We start from the raw sequence: 20,549 nt of genomic DNA, 5'->3' as shown, positions 1-20,549 counted from the left end.
TTATTTGGGGAGGGGGGGCAAGGGGTCACAGCCATGAGGCTGAGTGAGTTGGGGGGGGTTGGAAATAAATCCCCCACCCCCCCCAAAAAAAAAATTCCTTTATATTTATTCTGATATTTTTCTATACAAAACCAAACGCACACAATAAATATGGGGAGGGGGCTTCAGGCGTGGGGGCGGCAGCGGGGGGGGTCCAGGAGGCCCTGGGGGGTCCCGGGGGGGCAAAGGCAGCGGAAGGAGCCGGGGGTGTTGAGGCAGCGCCCGGGGCGGCACGGGGGGGGCACCCCCAAACACTCATCCACGTCTGGGGGGAGAAATTTGGGGTGAAAAGGGGAAAATTTGGGGTTTTTAGGGGAAAATTTGGGATTTTTAGGAGGAATTTTGGGGGGAAATTGGGAATTGGGTCTGGGGGGGCACCCCCAAACACTCGTCCACGTCTGGGGGGGAGAAATTTGGGGTTAAAAGGGATTTTGGGGAGGGGTCTCAGGGGGTTTTGGTTTTGTTTTCAGGGATTTTGAACTCTAAAAATTTGGATTTTTTTTCCAATATTTGGGGTTCTTTTTCAAGGATTTTGAGGGTTTTTAAAGGAATTTTTGGCCTCTCAAGATTCGTGTTTTCGCCCAGGGATCTCAGGGATTTTGGGGAGGGGTCTCACGATTTTTTTTAGGGGTTTGGAGCTCTCAAAATTTGGTTTTTTTTCCAATATTTGGGTTTTTTTCAGGGATTTTGGGGCTTTCAAGATTCGGGTTTTTTCCCAGGGATTTCAGGGATTTTGGGGAGGGGTCTCAGGGGGTTTTGGTTTTGTTTTCAGGGATTTTGAGCTCTAAAAATTTGGATTTTTTCCCAATATTTGGGGGATTTTTTTCAGGGATTTTTGGCATCTCAGGATTGGGGTTTTTTCCCAGGGATCTCAGGGATTTTGGGGAGGGGTCTCAGGATTTTTTTAGGGGTTTGGAGCTCTCAAAATTTGGGGTTTTTTCCAATATTTGGGGTTTTTTTCAGGGATTTTTGGCCTGTCAAGATTGGGTTTTTTCCCAGGGATCTCAGGGATTTTGGGGAGGGGTCTCAGGGGGATTTGGTTTTGTTTTCAGGGATTTTGAGCTCTAAAACTTTCGATTTTTTCCAATATTTGGGGTTCTTTTTCAAGGATTTTGAGGTTTTTTTCAGGGATTTTGGGGCATCTCAAGATTCGTGTTTTCTCCCAGGGATCTCAGGGATTTTGGGGAGGGGTCTCAGGGGGTTTTGGTTTTGTTTTCAGGGATTTTGAGCTCTAAAAATTTGGATTTCTTTCCAATATTTGGGGGTTTTTTTCAGGGATTTTTGGCCTCTCAGGATTTGGGTTTTTTCCCAGGGATTTCGGGGGATCTCGGGGATTTTGGGGAGGGTCTGTGGGGATTTGGGGGGGGTCTCACCAAGGCAGTCGAGGCAGGTGGGGTCCAGGTGGAACCCAGGTCAGGGGGCTCAAGATTTGGGGTTTTCTTTGGGGATTTTGGGGCTTTCAGGATTTGGGGTTTTTGGAGGATTTTGGGGAGAGGTCTCAGGATTTTTTTAGGGGTTTGAAGCTCTCAAAATTTGGGTTTTTTTCCAATATTTGGGGGGTTTTTTCAGGAATTTTGGGGCATCTCAAGATTCGGGTTTTTTCCCAGGGATCTCAGGGATTTTGGGGAGGGGTCTCAGGGGGTTCTCAGGGATTTTGAGCTCTAAAAATTTGAATTTTTTTCCAATATTTGGGTTTTTTTCAGGGATTTTGGGGCTTTCAAGATTCGGGTTTTTTCCCAGGGATTTCGGGGGATCTCGGGGATTTTGGGGAGGGGTCTGTGGGGATTTGGGGGGGGTCTCACCGAGGCAGTCGAGGCGGGCGGGGTCCAGGTGGAACCCAGGTCAGGGGGCTCAAGATTTGGGGTTTTCTTTGGGGATTTTGGGGCTCTCAGGATTTGGGGTTTTTGGAGGATTTTGGGGAGAGGTCTCAGGATTTTTTTTAGGGGTTTGAAGCTCTCAAAATTTGGGGTTTTTTCCAATATTTGGGGGGTTTTTTCAGGGATTTTGGGGCTTTCAAGATTCGGTTTTTTCCCAGGGATTTCGGGGATTTTGGGGAGGGGTCTCAGGGGGTTTTCAGGGATTTTGAGCTCTAAAAATCTGGATTTTTTTCCAATATTTGGGGTTTTTTTCAGGGATTTTTGGCCTCTCAAGATTGGGGTTTTTTCCCAGGGATCTCAGGGATTTTGGGGAGGGGTCTCAGGGGGTTTTCAGGGATTTTGAGCTCTAAAAATTTGGAATTTTTTTCCAATATTTGGGGTTTTTTTTCAGGGATTTTTGGCCTCTCAGGATTGGGGTTTTTTCCCAGGGATTTCGGGGGATCTCGGGGATTTTGGGGAGGGGTCTGTGGGGATTTGGGGGGGTCTCACCGAGGCAGTCGAGGCGGGCGGGGTCCAGGTGGAACCCAGGTCAGGGGGCTCAAGATTTGGGGTTTTCTTTGGGATTTTGGAGCTCTCAGGATTTGGGGTTTTTGGAGGATTTTGGGGAGAGGTCTCAGGATTTTTTTTAGGGGTTTGGAGCTCTCAAAATTTGTTTTTTTTTCCAATATTTGGGAGATTTTTTCAGGAATTTTGGGGCATCTCAAGATTGGGGTTTTTTCCCAGGATTTCGGGGGATTTCAGGGATTTTGGGGAGGGGTCTCAGGGGGTTTTGCTTTTGTTTTCAGGGATTTTGAGCTCTCAAAATCTGGATTTTTTTCCAATATTTGGGGTTTTTTTCAGGGATTTTTGGCCTCTCAGGATTGGGGTTTTTTCCCAGGGATTTCGGGGGATCTCGGGGATTTTGGGGGGGGGTCTGAGGGGATTTGGGGGGGGTCTCACCGAGGCAGTCGAGGCGGGCGGGGTCCAGGTGGAACCCAGGTCAGGGGCTCAAGATTTGGGGTTTTCTTTGGGGATTTTGGAGCTCTCAGGATTTGGGGTTTTTGGAGGATTTTGGGGAGGGGTCTCAGGATTTTTTTTAGGGGTTTGAAGCTCTCAAAATTTGGGTTTCTTTCAGATATTTTGGGGCTTTCAAGATTCGGGTTTTTTCCCAGGGATTTCGGGGGATCTCATGGGTTTTTGGGGAGGGGTCTCAGGGGGTTTTGGTTTTGTTTTCAGGGATTTTGAGCTCTCAAAATCTGGATTTTTTTTCCAATATTTGGGGTTTTTTTCAGGGATTTTTGGCCTCTCAGGATTCGGTTTTTTTCCCAGGGATTTCGGGGGATCTCCGGATTTTGAGGAGGGGTCTGTGGGGATTTGGGGGGGGTCTCACCAAGGCAGTCGAGGCAGGTGGGGTCCAGGTGGAACCCAGGTCAGGGGGCTCAAGATTTGGGGTTTTCTTTGTGGATTTTGGGGCTCTCAGGATTTGGGGTTTTTGGAGGATTTTGGGGAGGGGTCTCAGGATTTTTTTTAGGGGTTTGAAGCTCTCAAAATTTGTTTTTTTTCCCAATATTTGGGGTTTTTTTTCAGGGATTTTTGGCCTCTCAGGATTGGGGTTTTTTCCCAGGGATCTCAGGGATTTTGGGGAGGGGTCTCAGGGGGTTTTCAGGGATTTTGAGCACTAAAAATTTGGATTTTTTCCAATATTTGGGTTTTTTTTCAGGGATTTTTGGCCTCTCAAGATTGGGGTTTTTTCCCAGTGATTTCGGGGGATCTCGGGGATTTTGGGGAGGGGTCTGTGGGATTTGGGGGGGGTCTCACCGAGGCAGTCGAGGTGGGCGGGGTCCAGGTGGAACCCAGGTCAGGGCTCAAGATTTGGGGTTTTCTTGGGGATTTTGGAGCTCTCAGGATTTGGGTTTTTGGAGGATTTTGGGGAGGGGTCTCAGGATTTTTTTCAGGGATTTTGAGCTCTAAAAATTTGGATTTTTTTCCAATATTTGGGGTTTTTTTCAGGGATTTTGGGGCTTTCAAGATTCGGTTTTTTCCCAGGGATTTCGGGGATTTTGGGGAGGGGTCTCAGGGGGTTCTCAGAGATTTTGAGCTCTCAAAATCTGGATTTTTTTCCAATATTTGGGGTTTTTTTCAGGGATTTTTGGCCTCTCAGGATTCGGTTTTTTTCCCAGGGATTTCAGGGATTTTGGGGAGGGGTCTGTGGGGATTTGGGGGGGGTCTCACCGAGGCAGTCGAGGCGGGCGGGGTCCAGGTGGAAGCCGGGGTCGCAGGCGCAGGTGAAGGCGTCGCCCACGCGGACGCAGCGCCCGTGGGTGCAGCCGCTCAGGACCCCGCACTCCTCCTCTCCTAAAGTGGGGAGGGGGCTTCAGACTCACCCCAAAAAACCCCAAACCCACCCCAAAAAAATCTCCAAAATTCCACCTCAAAAACTGGGGAAAAAAAACCCAAATAAATCCCGAGAAAAATTAATTTTCCTCCCCTTTTTCCAGGAATTCCTTCTGTGCCCCTAAATTGGGGAGGGGGCTTCAGACCCCCCCCTGCCCAAAAAAAAATCCCAAACCCACCTCAAAAAAAATCCCAAATTTCCACGCCAAAAAAACCCGATCAAAATAAAAATAAATTCACTCTCCTCCCCTTCTTTCAGGGGCTCCTAAAAGTGGGGAGGGGGCTTCAGAATCACCCCAAAAAACCCCAAACCCACCCCAAAAAAAATCCCCAAAATTCCACCTCAAAAACTGGGGAAAAACCCCAAATAAATCCCAGAAAAATTAATTTTTCCTTCCCCTTTTCCAGGAATTCCTTCTGTGCCCCTAAATTGGGGAGGGGGCTTCAGACCCCCCCCTGCCCAAAAAAAAATCCCAAACCCACCTCAAAAAAAATCCCAAATTTCCACCCCAAAAACTGGATGAAAACCCCAAATAAAGCCGATCAAAATAAAAATAAATTCACTCTCCTCCCTCTCTTTCAGGGGCTCCTAAAAGTGGGGAGGGGGCTTCAGACCCTCCCCAGAATAATAAAAAAAAAAGCCCCAAACCCACCCCAAAAAATCCCAAAATCCCACCCCCAAAAAAATCGCAAATTTCCACCCCAAAAACTGGGGAAAAAAATCCCAAATAAATCCCCCAAAAATTCACCCAGAACCACAAAACCCCAAATCTCCCAAAACAATCCCCCCAAAATACCAAACCAAAATCCCCCCAAAAATTCACCCTGCAAACCCAAATAAAATTCCCCCACCCCAAAATCCCAAAAAAATAAATAAAAAAAACCAAACTCCCCCAAAAAAAAAATCCCCAAAAATTCCCCAAACCAAAAATCCCCCACCCAAACCATCCCATCCTCCCTCCCATTCCTATCCTCCTACCTCCTTCCTCCTCCTCCTCGGGGGTCCCGTGGGCCTGGAAGTTCCATTGGGGTCCCCCCCCCCCATTTCGGGGGGGCTCAAAGCGGGGTCCCCTCCCCCGGGGGGGGTCCCCAAAATCCTCGTAGCGAGGGGGGAGGGGAGGGGGAGGGGCGTACAGGGGGTCATAGGCCACGCCCCCTCCCCCTCCCCCACCCCCATAATAAGGGGAGGGGTCGTAAAGGGGGGGGCGGAACCCCCCGAAATATTCGGGGGCGGGGGGAGCCCCGTAAGGGGGGGGGAGGGGGGGCCCGAATTGGGGAGGGGGAGGGGCGAAATTGGGGGAGGGGTCGTAGAGGGGCGGGGCGAAGTTCGGGGGTCTCAGGACGTTGCAGAGGAGCTCGAAATCGTCTGGGGGGGGGGAAAAAAAGGGGGGAGTTGGGGGGACCCCGAAATTTGGGGAGGGGTCCTGAAATGGGGGGGGGGGGGTTGAGTTTTGGGGTTTTTAGGTTTTTTAGGGTTTTTGGTTTGGGTTTTTGGGTTTTTGGGTTTTTTTAGGGGTTTTTTTAGGGTTTTTTTGGGGGTTTTGGGGATTTTTAGGGTTTTTTGGGGATTTTTGGGGTTTGGGGTTTTTTTGGAGGTTTTTTGGGGGTTTTTTGGGGGAATTTTTGGGGATTTTTTTGGGTTTTTGGGGGGTTTTTGGGGGGATTGGGGGTCTCAGGACGTTGCAGAGGTCGAAATTCTCGGTGGAGGAAAAGAAAATGGTTGGGGAGACCGAATTTGGGAGGGGTTCACAACTGGGGGCGCGGTTTGGGTTTTTTTAGGGTTTCTTTTGGGGGGGGGGGGTTGGGGGATTTTGGGGAGGGGTTTTTGGGGTTTTTAGGGGGATTTTTTGGGGGGGTTTTGGGGTTTTTTTTTGGGGTGGGGGGATTTTTGGGGGTTTTGGGGGGATTTTGGGGGGGATTTTCAGGATTGGGGTTTTGGGTTTTTGGGGGGGAGGTATGGAGGGATATTTGGGGTTTTTTGGGGGGTTGGGGGTATGGGGGTGTTTTTGGGATTTGGGGGTTTTTGGGAAATTTGGGGATTTAGGTTTATTGGGGGGGATATTGGGGTTTTTGGGGGGATTTTTGGGGTTCGAAGGGGGGGGAGGATCCTGTGTCCCCCATTCGAGGGGTCCCAACCCCTCCCCTCCCTGTTTAGGACCCCTCCCCAGTGCTCCCAGTTCCCAACTGGTCCCAGTCCCACATTCATCCCAGCCCTCCCTGGTTTTGGGGATGGATTTGGGGGTCTCAGGGATGAATTTGGGGAGGGGTCCCGCAGTGGGGAACGGGGTCTGGCTGTGCCCGTCCCGGGGGTCCCAAATCCCCCCAGTGCTCCCAGTACCCAAACTGGTCCCAAACCCATCTCCGGTTCTGGGGATGGATTTGGGGGTCCCGGGGCTGAATTTGGGGAGGGGTCTCGGGGGTCCAGTTGTGCCCATCCTGGGGGTCCCACATCCCCCCAGTGCTCCCAGTTCCCAAACTGGTCCCAAACCCATCTCTGGTTTTGGGGATGGATTTGGGGGTCCCGGGGCTGAATTTGGGGAGGGGTCCCGGGGCTGAATTTGGGGAGGGGTCTCGAGGGTCCGGTTGTTCCCATCCCGGGCTCCAAATCCCCCCAGTGCTCCCAGTTCCCAAACTGGTCCCAGTCCCACATTGATCCCAGTCCCTCCCGGGTTTCGGGGCTGCATTTGGGGGTCCCGGGGCTGAATTTGGGGAGGGGTCCCGGGTCTGAATGTGGGGAGGGGTCTCGGGGGTCCCAAATCCCCCCAGTGCTCCCAGTTCCCAAACTGGTCCCACTCCCACATTCACCCCCACTCCCCCCGGTTTTGGGGATGGGTTTGGGGGTCCCGGGGCTGCATTTGGGGAGGGGTCCCGGGCCGGAATGTGGGGAGGGGTCTCACCGGAGTGGGGGGCGGGGCAGAGCGCGCACTCCATGCCCCATCCTTTGAGCCCCCTCCCATCCCCCCAGTGCTCCCAGTACCCAAACTGGTCCCAGTTCCAACACCCCCCAGGTTTTGGGGATGGATTTGGGGGTCCCGGGGCTGAATTTGGGGAGGGGTCTCGGGGGTCCGGTTGTTCCCATCCCGGGCTCCAAATCCCCCCAGTGCTCCCAGTTCCCAAACTGGTCCCAGTCCCACATTGATCCCAGTCCCTCCCGGGTTTCGGGGCTGCATTTGGGGGTCCCGGGGCTGAATTTGGGGAGGGGTCCCGGGGCTGGATTTGGGGAGTGGTCCCGAGGGTCTCCCATGCTCCCATCATCTCCCAGTGCTCCCAGTTCCCAAACTGGTCCCACTCCCACATTCACCCCAGCCCCTTCCCTGCGCCCCCCGGTTTTGGGGCTGCATTTGGGGGTCCCGGGGCTGAATTTGGGGAGGGGTCCCGGGTCGGAATGTGGGGAGGGGTCTCACCGGAGTGGGGGGCGGGGCAGAGCGCGCACTCCATGCCCCACGCCTGCCCGTACAGGCAGCAGCACTCGGTGTAGGTGACGGGGGCGGCGCGCCGGGGCCGCCCGCACACCAGGTCCGGCCCCACCTCCTGCCAGCACACGGCCACCGACCCCTCTGGGGGGGCGAAATGTGGGGAGGGGGCTTAACTGGGGGGTCCCGAACCCCAAAAATTGATCCCCGTTATGGGAAACCCCAAAAAATCGCCGTTAATGGGAGCCCCAAAATCTCCCCAGGTAACCCCAAAACTCAGGTCCGGCCCCACCTCCTGCCAGCACACGGTCACCGAACCCTCTGGGGGGGCGAAATGTGGGGAGGGGGCTTAATTGGGGGGTCCCGAACCCCAAAAGTTGATCCTCGTTACGGGAAACCCCAAAAATCGCCGTTAATGGGAGCCCCAAAAGCCCCAAAATCTCCCCAGGTAACCCCAAAACTCAGGTCCGGCCCCACCTCCTGCCAGCACACGGTCACCGAACCCTCTGGGGTGCGAAAATTGGGGAGGGGGCTTAACTGGGGGGTCCCGAACCCCAAAAGTTGATCCTCGTTACGGGAAACCCCAAAAATCGCCGTTAATGGGAGCCCCAAAATCTCCCCAGGTAACCCCAAAACCCAGGTCCGGCCCCACCTCCTGCCAGCACACGGCCACCGACCCCTCTGGGGGGGCGAAATGTGGGGAGGGGGCTTAACTGGGGGGTCCCGAACCCCAAAAATTGATCCCCGTTATGGGAAACCCCAAAAAATCGCCGTTAATGGGGATACCAGGAAACCCCAAAAACCCCAAAACTCAGGTGAGCTCCGCCCCTTCATGGCCAGGGACCCCTCTGGGGTGCGAAAATGTGGGGAGGGGGCTTAACTGGGGGGTCCTGAACCCCAAAAATTGATCCTCGTTATGGGAAAACCCAAAAATCGCCATTAATGGGAGCCCCAAAAGCCCCAAAATCTCCCAGGTAACCCAAAAACTCAGGTTCGATCCCACCTCCTGTCAGCACACGGCCAGGGACCCCTCTGGGGGACGCAAATTTGGGGAGGGGGCTTAACTGGGGGGTCCCGAACCCCAAAAATTGATCCTCGTTATGGGAAACCCCAAAAATCGCCGTTAATGGGGACACCAGGAAACCCCAAAAACCCCAAAACTCAGGTCCTAACCCCCCAAAACCCCCTTAAATCCACTTTATATCCCCCTCAAACCCCTCCTATCCCCCCAAAATCCCCCCCAAACCCCCCCAACCCGGGCTCCCCTGACCCCCCCCGATCTCGGGGACCCCCAGGGACCCCCCCAAACCCATCCGAACCCCCCTAAACCCCCTCCTAACCCCCCAAAACCCCCCGAAATCCCCATTATATCCCCCTCAAACCCCCCAAATCCCCCCCAAATCCCCCCAACCCGGGCTCCCCTGACCCCCCCGATCTCTGGGACCCCCAGGGACCCCCCAAACCCATCCGAACCCCCCAAACCCCCCTAAATCCCCATTATATCCCCCTCAAACCTCTCCTATCCCCCCAAAATCCCCCCCAAACCCCTCCAACCCGGGCTCCTCTGACCCCCCCCCGCTCTCGGGGACCCCCCGAGGACCCCCCAAATCCCATCCGAACCCATCCTAACCCCCCTAAGTCTCCATTAAATCCCCCTAAAACGCCTCCTATCCCCCCAAATCCCCCCAAACCCCCCAACCCGGGCTCCCCTGACCCCCCCCGATCTCGGGGACCCCCCGAGGACCCCCCAAAACCCATCCGAGCCCCCCTAAACCCCCTCCTAACCCCCCCAAAACCCCCCGAAATCCCCATTATATCCCCCTCAAACCCCTCCTATCCCCCCAAAATCCCCCCTAAACCCCCCAACCCGCGCTCCCCTGACCCCCCCCGATCTCGGGGAGCCCCGAGGAGCCCCCAGACCCACCCGGGTCGGTGTCGTTGGCCACGCAGCGGCGCTGGGAGGGGTCCAGGACGAGCGGGGGGGGGCAGGAGCACAGGTACGAGCCCACCGTGTTGACACAGAGCCCCCCCAGGCACGGCTCGGCCTCGGCCGCCGCGCACTCGTCGTTGTCTGGGGGCGAAATTTGGGGGATTTGGGGGGTTTTGGGGAGATTTGGGGAGATTTGGGGGGATTTATGGGTGTTTAGGGGGATTTGGGGAGTTTTAGGGGGCTTCTTGGGGGATTTGGGGAGTTGAGGGGGGTCAGGCACGGCTCGGCCTCGGCCGTCGCGCACTCGTCGTTGTCTGGGGGCGAAATTTGGGGAATTTTGGGGGTTTGGGGGAGATTTGGGGGATTTGGGGGGGATTTATGGGTGTTTAGGGGGATTTGGGGGGATTTGGGGGGGATTTATGGGTGTTTAGGGGGGATTTTGGGGCGGTTTAAGGTGAGTTTAGGGGGGTCAGGCCCGGCTCGGCCTCGGCCGCCCCGCACTCGTCGTTGTCTGGGGGCGAAATTTGGGGAATTTTGGGGGTTTGGGGGAGATTTGGGGGGCATTTATGGGTGTTTAGGGGGGATTTGGGGAGATTTGGGGGGCATTTATGGGTGTTTAGGGGGGATTTGGGGGGTTTTAGGGGATTCTTGGGGGGATTTGGGGAGTTTAGGGGGGTCAGGCCCGGCTCGGCCTAGGCCGCTGCGCACTCGTTGTTGTCTGAGGGCGAAATTTGGGGGTTTTGGGGTTTGGGGAAGATTTGGGGAGATTTGGGGGGATTTATGGGTGTTTAGGGGGGATTTGGGGAGTTTTAGGGGGGTTCTTGGGGGGATTTGGGGAGTTTAGGGGGGTCAGGCCCGGCTCGGCCTCGGCCGCCGCGCACTCGTCGTTGTCTGGGGGGGGAAATTTGGGGTTTTGGGTGTTTGAGGGATTTGGGGTGTTTGGGGGGGGAATTGAGGTGTTTGGGGGGTTTAGAGGGGATTTTGGGGGGAGTTGGGGGGGGTTGAGGCAGTTTAAGAGGGGTTTGGGGAGGTTTGGGGTGGTTTAAGGTGAGTTATGGGGGGAGTTTGGGGGGTGTAAATTGAGTTTAGGGGGGATTTGGGGGAGTTTGGGAGTTTAGGTGGAATTTGGGGGGATTTTGAGAGGTTTAAGGGGATTTTTGGGCGGGGGGATTTGGGGAGTTTAGGGGGGTCAGGCCCGGCTCGGCCTCGGCCGCCGCGCACTCGTTGTTGTCTGGGGGGGAAATTTGGGGAATTTTGGGGGAGTTTGGGGTTTGGGGGGATTTGAGGAGATTTAGGGGGGATTTGGGAGACTTAGGGGGGATTTATGGGGTGTTAGGGGATTTGGGGAGTTTTAGGGGGATTTGGGGGGATTTTGGGGGGATTTGGGAGACTTAGGGGGGATTTATGGTGTTTAGGGGGGATTTGGGGAGTTTTAGGGGGATTTGGGAGATTTAGGGGGATTTGGGGAGACTTAGGGGGATTTATGGGTGTTTAGGGGGATTTGGGGAGTTTTAGGGGGTTTGGGGAGATTCGGGGGATTTGGGAGATTTAAGGGGATTTGGGGAGATTTGGGGGGATTTTGGGTGTTTAGGGGGATTTTGGGGCGGTTTAAGGTGAATTTAGGGGGTCAGGCCGGCTCGGCCTCGGCCGCCGCACACTCCTCGTTGTCTGGGGGGAAAATTTGGGGATTTTGGGGGATTTATGGGGGTTTGTGGGAGATTTGGGGGATTTGGGAGACTTAGGGGGGATTTATGGGTGTTTAGGGGGATTTTGGGGCGGTTTAAGGTGAATTTAGGGGGTCAGGCCCGGCTCGGCCTCGGCCGCCGCGCATCGTTGTTGTATGGGGGGAAATTTGGGGGTTTTGGGGTGTTTGAGGGATTTGGGGTGTTTGGGGGGGAATTGAGGTGTTTGGGGGGGTTTAGAGGGGATTTTGGGGGGGTATAAGGTGAATTTAGGGGGATTTTGAGGGGTATAATTAAGGGAGAGTTTAGGGGGGATTTTGGGGGAGTTGGGGGGGTTGAGGCAGTTTAAGAGGGTTTGGGGAGTTTGGGGTGGTTTAGGTGAGTTATGGGGGAGTTTGGGGGTGTAAATTGAGTTTTAGGGGGGATTTGGGGAGTTTGGGGTTTAGTGGAATTTGGGGGGATTTGAGAGGTTTAAGGGGGATTTTGGGCTGGGGATTTGGGGAGTTAAGGGGGGTCAGGCACGGCTCGGCCTCGGCCGCCGCGCACTCGTTGTTGTCTGGGGGTGAAATTTGGGGGATTTTGGGGGTTTTGGGGTTTGGGGGGATTTGAGGAGATTTAGGGGGATTTGGGAGACTTAGGGGGATTTATGGGTGTTTAGGGGGATTTGGGAGATTCGGGGGGATTTGGGAGATTTAAGGGGGATTTGGGGAGATTTGGGAGGATTTGGGGAGATTTAGGGGGGATTTTGGGGTGGTTTAAGGTGAGTTTAGGGGGGTCAGGCACGGCTCGGCCTCGGCCGCCGCCCCTTTCGTCGTTGTCTGGGGGGGAAAATTTGGGAATTTTGGGGGATTTAGGGGGTTTGGGGAGATTTGGGGGATTTGGGGAGATTTGGGGGGATTCGGGGAGATTTAGGGGGGATTTGGGCAGTTTAAGGTGAGTTTAGGGGGATTTTGGGGAATTTTGGGAGTTTAGGGGGATTTGGGAGTTGAGGGGGTCAGGCCGGCTCGGCCTCGGCCGCCGCGCACACTCGTCGTTGTCTGGGGGGAAATTTGGGGGTTTTTAGGGGTTTGGGGGAGATTTGGGGGATTTGAGGCAGGGAGGATTTAGGGGGGTTTAGGAGGATTTTGGGGGGTATGAGGTGAGTTTAGGAGGGATTTTGGGGGGAGATTTGGGGAGTTTAGACGGGGAATTTGGGGGAGGGGGATTTGGGATCTTAGTTGTGGAGTTTGGGGTATAAGGTGAGTTTAGGGGGATTTTGGGGGGTTTGGGGGGGAATTAGGGGAGTTTAGGGGGTACTCAGCAGGTACAGACAGAGCGAGGTCCGCAGGTCCTGGCAGGTACAAAGAGACACAGACAGACACAAACAGGTCCTGGCAGGTACAGACAGACACAGACAGACACAAACAGGTCCCGGCAGGTCCTGGCAGATACAGACAGGTACAGATGGACACAAACAGGTCCTGGCAGGTACAGACAGACACAGACAGGTACAGACAGACACAGCCAGGTCCCGGCAGGTCCCGGCAGGTCCTGGCAGGTGTGTGGCAGATACAGACAGACATAGACAGGTCCTGGCAGGTATAGATAGGTACAGATGGACACAAACAGTTCCTGGCAGGTCCTGGCAGGTACAGAGGGACACAGACAGGTACAGACAGACACAGCCAGGTCCTGGCAGGTACAGACAGACACAGACAGGTCCTGGCAGGTACAGACAGACACAGACAGGTACAGACAGACACAGACAGGTACAGACAGGCACAAACAGGTACAGACAGACAGACAGGTACAGACAGGTCCTGGCAGGTACAGACAGACACAGACAGACACAGACAGGTACAGACAGACACAGACAGACACAGACAGACACAAACAGGTCCCGGCAGGTCCCGGCAGGTGTGTGGCAGGTACAGACAGACACAGACAGACACAAACAGGTACAGACAGACAAAGACAGGTCCTGGCAGGTACAGACAGACACAGACAGGTACAGACAGACACAGACAGGTCCTGGCAGGTACAGACAGACACAGACAGGTACAGACAGGTCCTGGCAGGTACAGACAGACACAGACAGGTCCCGGCAGGTACAGACAGACACAAACAGGTACAGACAGACACAAACAGGTCCTGGCAGGTACAGACAGACACAGACAGGTCCCGGCAGGTCCTGGCAGGTACAGACAGACACAAACAGGTCCCGGCAGGTCCTGGCAGGTGTGTGGCACGCACCCACGCACTGCAGGTGCTCCTGCTCGAAGTAGAAGCCGCTGGGGCAGAAGCAGCTGAAGGAGGGGGCGGCGTTGACACAGAGCCCCCCCCGGCAGAGCTCGGGCCCGAACAGGGAGCACTCATCCACATCTGGGGGCAGAGACACCCCAAAATCACCCCAAATGTGACAGGGACACCCAAAATCACCCGAATACCCCAAAATCACCCCAAAATCACCCCGAAATCACAGAGACATCCCAGAGTGACAGGGACACCGCCACAGTGACACAGAGCCCCCCCGGCAGAGCTCGGGCTCGAACAGGGAGCACTATCCACATCTGGGGGCAGAGACACCCAAAATCACCCAAAATCACCCCAAAATGTGACAGGGACACCCCCAGAGTGACACAGAGCCCCCCCCGGCAGAGCTCGGGCCCGAACAGGGAGCACTCATCCACATCTGGGGGGCAGAGACACCCCAAAATCACCCCAAAATCACCCCAAAATGTGACAGGGACACCCCAAAATCACAGCGACACCCCCCGAAATCACACCCCAGAGGGACAGGGACACCCCCCAAATCACAGGGACACCCTCAAGGTGACAGAGACACCCCCTAAAAGAACAAGGAGCCCCCCAAAATCATAAAGACCCCCCAAAAGTCACAGGGACACACCCTGAAATCACAGGAACCCCCCCAGGGTAAAAGCGACACAGAGACTCCCCCAAAGTCACAGGGACCCCCCAAAATCATAAAGACTTCCCCAAAGTCACAGAGACCACCCCCTAAAGGAACAGGGACCCCCCAAAATCATAAAGACCCCCAAAAGCACAGGGACCCCCCAGGGACCCCCCCCATGGTTAAAGGGACACAGGGACCCCCCCAAAGTGACAGAGACCCCCCAGGACCCCCTCAGAGACCCCCCAAAATCACAAAGACCCCCCCCCCAAAGTGACAGAGACACCCCCTAAAGGAACAGGGACCCCCCCCAAAATCATAAAGATCCCCAAAAGCACAGGGACCCCCCCCAGGGACCACCTGAAGTGCCCCCCCCCCCAATGGCTAAAGGGACACAGGGACCCCCCCAAAGTGACAGAGGGTGGGGGTCTTCCCTTGGAGGGGGGGGGAGTGGTCCTGGACTCACCTGTGGGGGGGCCCTGGGGGGTCTCGGGGAGGCGCCCGGGCCCGTGGGGACACAGGGCCAGGTGAGCATCTGGGGGGGGGGGGCACAGGGGGGGGTCAGGGACCCCAAAATTCTGCACAGGACACCCCCCCACCCCTCCCAAATTCTGTTTGTGCCCTCCCCACTTTTCCCCGCAATTTAATCTGCCCAAATCATTTTTGGGGTTCCAAATCCACCCTAAATCCCACCCCAAATACCCCCTCAAACGCACCTCAAATCCTAACCCAAATCCCACCCCAAATTCACCCCAAATGCGCCCCAAATCCCACCACAAATCAACCACAAATCTGACACCAAATACACCCAAAATCAACCCCAAATTCCCCCAAAATCAACCCCAAATCCACCCCAATTTCCAACCAAAATCTCCCCAAATCCCATCCTGAAATCCACCCAAAATCTGCCTCAAATCCACCCCAAATCCCACCCAAAATCAACCCCAAATCCATCTCAAATCCACCGCAAATCAACCCCAAATCTACCCGAAATCCCCCCCTGCAAATCCACCCCAAAACCCACTCCATATCCACTGCAAATCCACCCCCAAAACCCACCCAAATCCTACCTCAAATTCCCCAAAATCCACCCAAAATCCACCCCAAATCCATCCCAAATCCACCGCAAATCAACCCCAAATCCACCCAAAATTTCGCCCACCAAATCCACCCCAAACCCCACTCCAAATCCCACCCAAATTCCACCCCAAATCCTCCCCCAAAGCCTCTAAATCAGACTCCAAATCCCACCCCAAATGCCCCCTAAATCCCCCCACCCAAATCCATCACAAATCCCCCCAAATCCCACCCTAAATGGACCCCAAATCCCACCCTAAATCCACCCCAAATGGACCCCAAATCCCACTCCAAACCCCACCCCAAATCCATCCCAAATCCCCCTAAAATCCACCCCATTCCCTAAAATCCCTCCTAAATGCCCCCCGGAGTTTTTGGGGTGTCCCTCACCTGTGCCAGGTGTGGGGCAGGGCTGGGCAGGGCTCTGTGCCCCCCATGCCCAACCCAAACCCACCCTAAATCCACCACAAATCCCCCTAAAATCCCCTCTATTCCCCTTGAATCCCACTCGAAATCCCCCCAAATCACCCTAAATCCCACCCGGGGTTTTTGGGGTGTCCCTCACCTGTGCCAGGTGCGGGGCAGGGCTGCCCAGGGCACTGTGCCCCCCATGCCCACCCCAAATCCACCCCAAATCTGCTCATATATCCAAAACCACCCTAAATCCCCCAAAATCCCCCCCCCAAAACCCTAAATCCCCCCAAATCCCACCCGGGGTTTTTGGGGTGTCCCTCACCTGTGCCAGGTGCGGGGCAGGGCTGGGCAGGGCACTGTGCCCCCCATGCCCAACCCAAATCCCCTCCAAATCCACCCCAAATCTGCTCATATATCCAAAAACCACCCCTAAATCCCCCCAAAATCCCCCCCAAAAACCCCTAAATCCCCCCAAATCCCACCCGGGGTTTTTGGGGTGTCCCTCACCTGTGCCAGGTGCGGGGCAGGGCTGCCCGGGGCACTGTGCCCCCCATGCCCACCCCAGGGTGCAGCAGCACTGCGGGTGGGTCACGTTGGGGGCCAGGACCCCACAGGCCCTACTGAAACACGAGGCCACCCCAAAATCCCCAGCAGGGCTTTGGGGTCGGCTCTGGGGGCTTTGGGGTCGGGTTTGGGGTCTGATTTCAGGACTTTGGGGTCGGATTTGGGGTCTGGTTTGGGGGCTTTGGGGTCTGATTTCGGGACTTTGGGGTCGGGTTTGAGGAGTTTGGGGTCTGGTTTGGGGTCCAATTTGAGGGGTTTGGGGTCTGATTTCAGGACTTTGGGGTCTGGTTTGGGGAGTTTGGGGTCTGGTTTGGGGTCCAGTTTGGGGGATTTGGGGTCTGATTTCGGGACTTTGGGGTCGAATTTGGGGTCCAGTTTGGGGGGTTTGGGGTCTGATTTCGGGGCTTTGGGGTCGCATTTGTGGGTTCTGGGGGATTTGTGGGCTCTGTGGGGTTTGGGGCCGCATTTGGGGGATCTGGGCTCTGATTTCGGGGCTCTGTGGGGTGGGCAGGGCCCCACAGCGGCCGCTGACGGGGTCGAACTCCTGCCGGGAGTCGGGGCACAGGCACAGGAAGGAGCCCTCGACGTTCTCGCAGCGCTCGGCCCCGCAAACGCCGCGGAGGGTCTGGCACTCGTCCACGTCTGCGGGGTTTGGGGTTGGGGATTCGGGATTTGGGGTTTGGGGATTTGAGATTTGGGGAATTGGGATTTGGGATTTGGGGGATTTGGGGTTTGGGTTTGGGGGTTTGGGGTTTGGGGTTGGGGATTCGGGATTTGGGTTTTGGGATTTGAGATTTGGGGAAATGGGTTTGGGGATTTGGTGTTTGGGATTGGGGATGTGGGGTTTAGGGTTTGGGATTTGGGGGATTTGGGTTTTGGGGTTGGGGGATTTGGGGTTTGGTGTTTGGGGTTTGGGGATTTGAGATTTGGGGAATTGGGATTGGGGATTTGGGGGATTTGGGTTTGGGGTTTGGGGGATTTGGGATTGGGGATGTGGGGTTTAGGGTTTGGGATTTGGGGGATTTGGGGTTTGGGGTTGGGGATTTGGGGTTTGGTGTTTGGGGTTTGGGGATTTGGTGTTTGGGGTTTGGGGATTTGGGGTTTGGGGATTTGGGGGTTTGGGATTTGGGGTTGGGGATTTGAGATTTGGGGAGTGGGTTTGGGTTTGGGATCGTTGGGATTTGGGGTTTGGGGGTGGGTTTGGGATTGGGGGGATTTGGGGTTGGAGGTTTGGGGTTTGGAGGTTTGGGATTTGGAGGGTTTGACATTTTGGGGGTTAAGATTGGTGGGATTTGGGGTTTTGATATTTCGGGAGTTGAGATCAGGGGACTTGGGGGTTTGGGGTTTGGGAGATTTGGGGTTTGGGGGTTTGGGGTTGGGGGATTTGGTTTGGGGTTTGATATTTTGGGGGTTGAGATTGGCGGATTTGGGGTTTGGGGATTTGGGGGATTTGGGGTTTGGGAATTTGGGATTTGGGGTTTGGGGTTTGGGGTTTGGGATTTGGGGTTGGGAATTTGGGATTTGGGGTTGGGAATTTGGGATTGGGAATTTGGGGCTTGGGGGGTTTGGGGATTTGGGATTTGGGAGATTTGGGGTTGGGGATTTGGGGTATTAGGAGTTGGAAATTTGGGGGATTTGGGATTTGGGATGGGAATGGGGACACTGGGACAGGGATTTGGGGCACAGGAACAGGGATTTGGGTGTCCCCAGGGTTGGTGGCCGTGTCCCCAGGGCTGGTGGCCGTGTCCCCAGGTTGGTGGCCGTACCCACGCAGTGGTGGCCGTGCCGGGCGGTCTCATAGCCGGGGTCGCAGGGATTGGGATGGGATGGGAATGGGGACACAGGGACAGGGATTTGGGTGTCCCCAGGGTTGGTGGCCGTGTCCCCAGGGTTGGTGGCCGTGTCCCCAGGCTGGTGGCCGTACCCACGCAGTGGTGGCCGTGCCGGGCGGTCTCATAGCCGGGGTCGCAGGGATTGGGATGGGATGGGAATGGGGACACAGGGATGGACACAGGGACACAGGGACAGGGATTTGGGTGTCCCCAGGACTGGTGGCTGTGTCCCCAGGGTTGGTGGCTGTGTCCCCAGGGCTGGTGGCCGTGTCCCCAGGGCTGGTGGCCGTACCCACGCAGTGGTGGCCGTGCCGGGTGGTCTCATAGCCGGGGTCGCAGGGATTGGGATGGGACAGGGATTTGGGGCACAGGGACAGGGATTTGGGTGTCCCCAGGGCTGGTGGCCGTGTCCCCAGGGTTGGTGGCCGTACCCACGCAGTGGTGGCCGTGCCGGGCGGTCTCATAGCCGGGGTCGCAGGGATTGGGATGGGATGGGAATGGGGACACAGGGACAGGGATTTGGGTGTCCCCAGGTTGGTGGCCGTGTCCCCAGGGTTGGTGGCCGTGTCCCCAGGGCTGGTGGCCGTGTCCCCAGGGTTGGTGGCCGTACCCACGCAGTGGTGGCCGTGCCGGGCGGTCTCATAGCCGGGGTCGCAGGCGCACTGGAAGGAGCCGGGCAGGTTGTGGCAGGTGGCGTGGGCACCGCACAGGGTCCCGTTGGAGCACTCGTCCACGTCTGGTGGGACAAAGGGTTGGGGACATCCTGAGGTCCTTGGTCACCCCCGGGGATGGACTTTGTCCCCCTGTGTGCCCAGCCCAGTCCCTGTGTGCATCCTAGTCCTTGTGTCCCCATGTCCATCCCTGTCCCTGTGTCCCCATGTCCCCATTCCCATCCCAGTCCCCACATCCCCTCCCAATACCATATCCATGTCCCCATCCTAATCCCAAATTCCCAAATCCCAATCCCAAACCCCAATCCCAATCCCCAATCCCTCACCAATGCAGTCCCCACCGTCCCCGGGCCGGAATCCCGGCTGGCACTCGGGCACAATCCCATATCCCCAATCCCATATCCCATATCCCATATCCCATATCCCATATCCCAATCCCATATCCCAATCCCATATCCCAAATCCCAAATCCCAAACCCCAATCCCAACCCCTCACCGATGCAGTCCCCGCCGTCCCCGGCCGGAATCCCGGCCGCACTCGGGCACAATCCATATCCCCAATCCTATATCCCATATCCCATATCCCAAACCCCAATCCCAATCCCAACCCAATCCCAATCCCTCACCGATGCAGTCCCCGCCGTCCCCGGGCCGGAATCCCGGCTGGCACTCGGGCACAATCCCATATCCCATATCCCATATCCCAAATCCCATATCCCAAATCCCAATCCCAATCCCAATCCCAGCCCCTCACCGATGCAGTCCCCGCCGTCCCCGGGCCGGAATCCCGGCTGGCACTCGGGCACGCAGCGATAGGAGCCCGGAATGTTCTCGCAGCGCTGAGCCCCGCACAGCCCGGCCCCGTACTCCTGGCACTCGTCCACGTCTGCAGTGGGGACATGGGGACAATTGGGGACAGTCAGGGACATCAGGATAGGGACATTCAGAACCCCGGACCACCTCCATCCCTGTGTCAATCCCAATCCCAGTGTCCCCATTCTCATGCCAGTCCCTATTCCCATCCCTGTCCCATATCCCAATCTCAATCCCCATTTCCCCATTCCCATCCCAATCCCAATGTCCCCAGTTCCCATATCCCCATATCCCCATTCCCATCCCAGTCCCCATATCCCATATTCCCAATATCTCCATCCCAGTGTCCACATCCCCAGCCCAGTCCCCATGTCCCATATCCCCACTTCCATCCCCATATCCCCATTCCCACTCCAGTCCCCATATCCCAATATTCCCAATATCTCCATCCCAGTCTCCACATCCCACATCCCAGTCCCCATATCCCATATCCCCATCTTGATCCCGTATCCCAATCCCAAATACCAAATCCCACATCCCACTGTCCCCATATCCCATATTCCAATCCCAACCCCTCACCAATGCAGTCCCCACCATCCTCGGGCCGTAATCCCGGCTGGCACTCGGGCACAATCCCAATCCCCAATCCCAAACCCCAAATCCCAAACCCCAAATCCAATCCCAATCCCTCACCGATGCCGTCCCCGCAGTCCCTGCCGAATCCCGCTGCACTCAGGTCAATCCCAAATCCCAAACCCCAATCCCAACCCCCCAATGCAGTCCCCACTATCCCCGGGCTGGAATCCCGGCTGGCACTCGGGCACAATCCCATATCCCCAATCCCAATCCCAAATCCCAAACCCCAAACCCCAATCCCAACCCCTCACCGATGCAGTCCCCGCCATCCCCGGGCCGGAATCCCGGCTGGCACTCGGGCACAATCCCATATCCCCAATCCCAATCCATATCCCATA

The 20,549-nt window shown here is 56.0% G+C and overlaps 1 protein-coding gene across 1 annotated transcript; it reads right to left on the bottom strand.

Moving 5' to 3' along the window:
* Window positions 1–4,525: 4,525 nt before the first annotated feature.
* LOC135460645 (latent-transforming growth factor beta-binding protein 4-like) lies at window positions 4,526–20,541 on the bottom strand. The gene is made up of 10 exons (XM_064737551.1): window positions 20,463–20,541; window positions 19,517–19,648; window positions 18,702–18,827; window positions 16,203–16,901; window positions 14,671–14,739; window positions 13,547–13,675; window positions 9,627–9,773; window positions 7,694–7,846; window positions 5,269–5,655; window positions 4,526–4,554 (listed from the first exon to the last, which is right to left on the bottom strand). Exons 1-10 carry the CDS (start codon window positions 20,539–20,541, stop codon window positions 4,526–4,528), a joined length of 1,950 nt encoding a protein of 649 aa, XP_064593621.1.
* Between the last annotated feature and the right edge of the window lie 8 nt (window positions 20,542–20,549).

Source organism: Zonotrichia leucophrys, unplaced genomic scaffold (assembly GCF_028769735.1).
Source record: "Zonotrichia leucophrys gambelii isolate GWCS_2022_RI unplaced genomic scaffold, RI_Zleu_2.0 Scaffold_73_224053, whole genome shotgun sequence".
Lineage (NCBI taxonomy): Eukaryota > Metazoa > Chordata > Aves > Passeriformes > Passerellidae > Zonotrichia > Zonotrichia leucophrys.
This window is presented reverse-complemented; position numbering and strand designations above follow the sequence as displayed.